A 7,500-nucleotide genomic window follows, 5' to 3' on the forward strand; every position below is an offset into this window, starting at 1 on the left:
AACAAAGAGAAGCTAATACATTTTTCTGAGACGCTTTGAAACTCCTCTTCCGAAACAGTCCAAGTCATAGGCAGGAGGAAACACAGAAACGGGATGAGAGTTCTAGAGTTTATCAGTAAAAAAAAAAAAGAAAAAAAAGGAGGGGGTGAAAGAATGAAGATGCTATTTAACTCTTGCATTAGTGAGGTGGACAGAATAAGGATGAAAGTGGAAAGTCTTGTGCAGGTTTTTTTTTTTTTTTTTTTGCTTCTGTGCTACTGAAGTTATGATGTCTTAACTTCAGAAGATTATATGTTGTTGTTGCTGTTGTTGTTGTTGTTGTTGTTGTTGCTGTTGTTGGGAAGGAGTGTGTGGGATGGTGTCTTCCCACGTTTTTATCCTGCTCTCAAGGTGTCGGTAAAGAAAGGACTGCCCTCCCCCTCCTCTCTCTCTCTCTCTCTCTCTCTCTCTCTCTCTCTCTCTCTCTCTCTCTCTCTCTCTCTCTCTCTCTCTCTCTCTCTCTCTCTCTCTCTCTCCTTCTCTCTCTCTCCTTCTCTCTTTTCTTTTCTTTATTTTGTTACTTAAACGGATGATTAGCTTTTCGTAAAATGTAGAATAATAACAGCTTGCACACACACACACACACACACACACACACACACACACACACAACACACACACACACACACTTTTAACTGCTGTTCATTTAACTTAACGTCCAGCTAATGGCGGTGTAACTCCCAACGTGGCTCACGAAGACACCACTGGCACGACGTATGCTGTCCTCCGTCATTATTACGCTCACGTTCGCTATAATTACCCTAACAAAACTGGTGGTTTGCAGGAAGAAATCCTGAAATCTCAACTTGCTTTTATTTTTTTCTTTGTACCTTCGTCTACGATGAACATAATAGAAAATGTGGAAATGGAAGGTTAATTATGGGTTATGTTACTATTGCAACGCTGGTGGTTTGCACAAAGAAGGCCTGCAAACTCAACTTGGTCTTTTTTCTCTTTTTGAGTTACGTCTACTATGAACATATAATGAAACATGAGGTGATGTAAGCTTAATTATAATGAGCTATGTTACTATTTACTTTTCCTCCAACAACACTGGTTTGCAGAAAGAAAGACTGCAAACCCATCTTTTTTTCCAGCTATTTCCACTGCGAGTATATCACTAAAAAAGTGTTTAATTAGATAAATTAGATAGAGGTGATATAAGCTGAATTGTAATGAGTGTTAACGGGAGACGGTGAGCTCTTAGGAAGGGAATGTAGAATGATTTACTGTCAAGTGATCTCGGCGACCGTGGATCTCGATATCTCTCCCTCTCCGTCTACTAGTCTGACCAGATCCTTCACTGTCCAGTCACCTCCGAGCTGATCCTGCACTACACCACAAAAACTTGGTAATTTGTCTTCCTCTTTCTCCCCTTCCATCAGCTCTTCCCTTCTTATCAACTCCTCTCCTCTATAGTCTGTCACCCCCCCTGCTCTCTCTCTCTCTCTCTCTCTCTCTCTCTCTCTCTCTCTCTCTCTCTCTCTCCTCTCTCTCTCCCTCTCTCTCTCTCTCTCTCTCTCTCTCTCTCTCTCTCTCTCTCTCTCTCTCTCTCTCTTCTATATCTGCTGTTGTTCTTCATGTTTTTTCTTCGTATTTTTACTCTTTGTTTGTTAGTATCTTCCTTTTAATTTATATTCCTACCCTATGTCTTTAATATTTCTCCCTCTTTTACTTTTCTTTTTCTCTTTCTCTATTTTTCTATCCTATTTTAGTTTTTCTTAAAATTTCTCATCCATATTCTTGTCCCACGCATTTCATTCTTCTTTTTTTTATTTTTTTTAATTTCCTCCTTATCTAAATTCTTGTCCTGTGCTTTTCATTCTTCTTTCTTCCATTGCGTTTAATTCCTTCATATATCCACATCCTTATCCTGCACATTTCACTCTTCCTTCTTTCACTCTTTATAAGTTCTCATCCATTTCCTTACCCTACGCATTCCATTCTTCCTTCTTTCACTCTTCACCCCCTCCTCCTCCTCCTCCTCCTCCTCCTCCTCCATATCATTATCCTACGCATCTAATTATCCTTCCCTTCACTTCATTACTACGCATGCCTTTCCTCCACCTCGTCTCGTTCCGCTTCCCTCCCTCACGTCCACCACCATCTCGCCTGACACTCGCCCATCCCAGCCACTCTCTCTCCCACCAGCAATCACCTAACCTGGTAATAACACACTGTCTCGCAACACTCTGGGAAGACACCGCTTTGTTTGCAGAGTCTTAGAAACACACTGGTATTTTTAGCATAGCGGAGTGTGGTATAGCGGTCTTTATTCTTAAAAGTTTTGCCTCTCTCTCAGCAGGGCAGTTTTCAAAGGCCACAAAGATGATTAGTCAATGCGGAATTCTTGTAATACTAAAGCTAGACTCACATGAATCAAGTTAGATTAAAAAAAGGAGATAGAAAGGAACCGGTTGTAGATGAATTAGTAATAAATGAATGGAGCAGACTCAGTCATCAGGTTGTTGGTGCCGCAATTATGAGCTTTCAACAAAGATTACACAATTTATGGATGAGGATGATAGGTGGAAATAGGTAGGCATGTTATACACACACACACACACACACACACACACACACACACAGAGAGAGAGAGAGAGAGAGAGAGAGAGAGAGAGAGAGAGAGAGAGAGAGAGAGAGAGAGAGAGAGAGAGAGAGAGAGAGAGAGAGAGAGAGAGAGAGAGAGAGAGAGAGAGAGAGAGAGAGAGAGAGAGAGACACTAAAGGAAGATAAAGAAGGAATAACACCCACCCATCCACCCACCCCCAACCCACACACACATACACACACACACACACACACACACACACACACACACACACACACACACACACACACACACACACAAGCGGCAATACACATCATCCTAAACAACAATATCAAAGGCAATAAAGTCTATAACATTAATAAGTACAAGTCCTTTTCTTCCTTCCATTCCATTTAATTTCTCTTCCTTCCTCCTCTTCCTCCTCTGCTTCCATTTATTTTCTTTCTTCCTCCTCATTCTCATCATCATTATCTTCCTTCTCTCCTCTCACTTTTCTCACTAATTTCCTTCTTGTTCCTTAATCTAATTTCTTCTTTCCTTTTGCATTGCCTCTTCCTGTTCTTGTTGTTGTTCTTCTTCATCATCTTCCTCCTTCCTAACCACCTGTCACTTGTCTTCCCCTTTCTCCCTACCTTCCCTCCCTCCAGTCCTTCCGTTCCACCTCCTTCTCCTCTCCTCCCTCCCCTCCCTCCTCCCTTCTTCCCATCAGCACGTCGCCACATTAATTCATGTTATGACACGTTATGGTCAGGTTCCTGCACGTCAGCCCAATAAAATAGACGCACACACACACGTACATACGCACGCACGTGTACTACGTTCATATATTCATTTATACTTTCACACACACACACACACACACACACACACACACACACACACACACACACACACACACAGACACTTACCTATATCGTCTAGAGAAAAGGAAGAGGAGGTGTCGCGGGAGGATGAGGAGGAGGACGAGGAAGAAGAAGCAGGAGGTGGAGGTGGAGGAGGTGGGTCAGGCTCGGGGTTGCGGGAGGTCAGGTCGTCTTCGAGGTCATCAATCATGGGGAAGTGAAGTGGCCTTTCTCTGGGGTCACCGAAGAGAGACAGACGACTTTTGACCTCGTCCTCGTTCTCCTCGTTAGGTTTCCTCCTCTTCCTCCTCTTCCGCTTCTTCCCCACTCCTCCGGGCGGCGTTCGAAGCTTCACTAGATCCGAACCCGTTTCATTTCGCTTCTTCGAGTCGGTTTTATCCGAGTCACCCGCCATTTTCTTCCTTATTTCACCCTTCGGTTCTTTTTCCTCCCCCGGTGTGGCGTCCCTAAAGGTAATAAGATCCCCCGTGACTCCCCCGCGTGGCTGTGGGTGTTGGGGATCGCTGGGTGGTGTGAGGAGGTAAGGAGGAGGTGGGGAGGGCTTATCTGGGGAGGTTGCAATGTTTAGGAGAATTGTCTGAACCTGGACCGGAGAGGGGACGGTGTTTTGAGGGGAAGAAGAGAGGGACTGAGGGGAAATGGGAGTGGTGTGCGGTGGAGAGGGCGGGGCGTTTAGTGGAGGGGAGAGGGGAGTGATGAGAGCATTGGGGAGAAGGTGGAGAGGGGGGACATGTGGCTGGCAGGGAGAGGGGATTGGGTGGTGGAGGAGAGGGGACACAGGACAATGAGGAGGACTGGGGAGTGGGGACAGTGGGGTGTTAGGAGGTGGGGAGAGTGAAGATGGAGAGACAACTATATTTGGGGAGGTGGCTGGGGAGTTGGGCGGAGGGGTGAGAACTCCTAGATGGCATGGGGGGGCTGGGGGAGAGGCGTAGTCTGGGGAGATGCAGCCAGCGGGGGAAAGGAGAGGAGAGGGGAGGATAGAGGGGAGGGAAAGACTGGTGGGGAGGGCAGGGTACCCTAATACTTCCTCCTCCGGGCTCCAGCAGACGTACCCGGGACTCCCCAACACTCTCCCAGGGGCGGGCGGGGCGCCGGGGGAGGGAGGGGAGGGGGAGGGGTGAGGGTGAGGAGCAGGAGAGAGGGAGAGGGGGAGGGGAGGGTCAGAGGAAGGCTGGAGGCATCTAGTGGGGCGAACTTTACTCATGTCACCTGAGGGAGGAGGAGGAGGAGGAGGAGGAGGAGGAGGAGGAGGAGGAAGGTAAGGAAGATAAATTAATTGTTGGATTCTGTAGAGGAAGAGAAAGAGAAAAATTGCATTAGTTTATTTATTTATTTATTTTCTTTGGTATTTTATTATATATATTCCATCTATTAATTTATTTATAGATTCATTTGATTTACTTATTGCTTGATTAATTTATGTATGCTTTTAATTGTTTCTATATTCATTCGTTCATCTTTATGTATGTGCGAATAGGATTGCCTCTGTATGCATGTCTGTCTGTCTGCCTGTTTCCCTGTCTGTGTATTTATCAATCGAATTATTTAGCATGTGTATATTGCATATTTTTGTGTATATTGGAAGTACCTATAAACTTATAACTATAATGAATTAACTTCAAATATTCAACAACCATTATTATTATCATTATTATTATTATTATTATTATTATTATTATTATTATTATTATTATTATTGTTGTTATTATTATTACTATTAACTAAAAGATAAAAAAAATAGAAAATACATATCGACGGACTTTCCATAAATTAAAAGGAAAACGCCAAAAAGTAAAAAAAAAAAAAAAGAGAGAGCGAACAGAAGAATGCATAACACACACACACATACACACACAGATACACACACACACACACACACACAGAGAGAGAGAGAGAGAGAGAGAGAGAGAGAGAGAGAGAGAGAGAGAGAGAGAGAGAGAGAGAGAGAGAGAGAGAGAGAGAGAGAGAGAGAGAGAGAGAGAGAGAGAGAGAGAGAGAGAGAGAGAGAGAGAGAGAGATTGCGTGCCTGACGTCTATGACTTAACCCATTTCCTACTTTTTCTCCCTCTCCTCCTCCTCCTCCTCCTCCTCCTCCTCCTCGAAGACAAGAGAGGAAGCAATGAATACAAGACCACAGAGGATTGGGTGGAGTACTAAAGACACACACACACACACACACACACACACACACACACACACACACACAGAGAAACCACATTCATCTATAAGCGTGATTTCTTCAAGTCTAACCTTAATATAAGATGTCACACGCCCATTCTTTACGTAGAAAACAAGCTATCATGCTCTGGATCACATCAGCTCAGCCTACTCTCACTCTGCAAGGCCTGCAAGTCTAGACACACCTCCGCGGCCACTCCTCCTAAGCGTCTCCCAGCACGTGGCCACTGCAGTAAGTGAAACGCGGCACGCAACCACCGTAGACTTTTACGCCCGTATTATTGCACTGTTACCGAATTGTTTTACTACTTGTTATTCATGTTCCTACTGCTGGTACTAATGGTGCTACTGCTGCTACTGTTGTTCCTACTACTACTACTGGTACTGCTACTGCTACTGCTATCACTGCTACAACTACTACTAATATTATTGCTACTACTTTTTAACAATATTAACAACAAAAAACAATAACAGAAAAAAACTCCTCCTCCTTCTCTTTCTCTTCCTCTTCCTCCTCCTCCTCCTCCTCCTCCTACTCCTCCTTCTCCTCCTCCTCCTTCTCCTCCTCCTTCTCCTCCTCCTCCTCCTCCTCCTCCTCCTCCTCCTCCTCCTACTACTACTACTACTACTATTCAACTACTATTATTACCACTGCCACCACCACTACTACTATCACCACCACTACTACTGCTACTACTACGACCACTATTCTACTACTATTACGATTATTTTTATTTTCCTGAATATTACTACTACTACTACTACTACTACTACTACTACTACTACTTCTACTGCTGCTGCTGCTACTGCTGCTGCTGCTGCTGCTGCTGCTATTAATTACTAGAATTACTAATTTTGCTACTATAACTTGTTTTTGTGATGACTCTCTCTCTCTCTCTCTCTCTCTCTCTCTCTCTCTCTCTCTCTCTCTCTCTCTCTCTCTCTCTCTCTCTCTCTCATATTTGCTCTTTCACGTTTATCGCTCGATTTTCCTTCCGTCTTTCCTTTCTTCCTCTTTCCTACCTATTTCTTTCCTTCGTTCCTTAGTCCCCTCTTCTCATGGCCACATCTTTCCTTCTTCTCTCCCTTCCTATCTTATTTCCTCTCCTTTAGTTCTCTCCTGTACTTAATTTTCTCCCTCCCTCCGTACCATTAGTGATTAGGAAACTAAAGGCAATATGATTAATAATGTTCCTATTATTACCCGCTTCCTCTTCCTCCTTCTTTTCCTCCTCCGCTTCTTTGACCTTCTACAGCTAAGTATAGAGACGCAGGGGCGCGGCAGGCTTGGGGAGCGAAAGGGCTAAATTGGCTGGGGCACTACGGGACGCTAATCCTTGAAACTGTACTTTCTTTTCTTCTCCTTTCGCCGTTTCTATAGAATGAGTGGTTGGTGCCATGTACGAGTCTGTCCCTTGCATCTTCCTTTGTGACTCCCATCCTTTGTAGTTCCATAGCAGTTCCATCCTTCTGTCTCACTCTGTCTTTCACCCCGATCTTCTTCTCTCAGCTGCCTTTCTATAGGCTCTTTTAATTGGTTTCTGGTTTTCTCTTCTTCCTACGTGAGCAAACCAATGAATTCCATCCCAGTTGTCCTTTTCATTTTTTTTTCAATACGTGGATGTTCTTTAAGTGATGCATTTATTACCCGCATTTATTACTCACCTTAATATTCTCACTTCCACTCTTTCCAACTTTCCAGCTTTCTAACTCTCTTCTGAGTGATTTAGCCAAGCGTTTCGTCTCCCCAAAGCGTGTTACTGCCTCCCACACCCGCTCGTTTTAAATATTTGACAGCTGATGGGAGTGCGATGCTTTTTACTTTGTTTGAGTGATCTTAGATGACTGTACCGAGCAGGAATAAAA

The 7,500-nt window shown here is 44.1% G+C and overlaps 1 protein-coding gene across 4 annotated transcripts in view; it reads right to left on the reverse strand.

Annotated features, from left to right (window-relative positions):
- LOC135108480 (uncharacterized) overlaps nucleotides 1–7,500 on the reverse strand; it is a 260,707-nt gene that overhangs the window by 14,162 nt on the left and 239,045 nt on the right. For all 4 annotated transcript variants that reach the window (XR_010272294.1, XM_064019537.1, XM_064019538.1 and 1 more), the window contains exon 7: nucleotides 3,499–4,742. Coding sequence is in view for 3 of the 4 variants with exons in the window: in XM_064019537.1 (XP_063875607.1) it covers nucleotides 3,499–4,660 (1,162 nt within the window). In the remaining variant the exon portion in view is untranslated. The remainder of the gene's footprint in view (nucleotides 1–3,498; nucleotides 4,743–7,500) is intronic.

Source organism: Scylla paramamosain, chromosome 17 (genome assembly GCF_035594125.1).
Source record: "Scylla paramamosain isolate STU-SP2022 chromosome 17, ASM3559412v1, whole genome shotgun sequence".
NCBI lineage: Eukaryota > Metazoa > Arthropoda > Malacostraca > Decapoda > Portunidae > Scylla > Scylla paramamosain.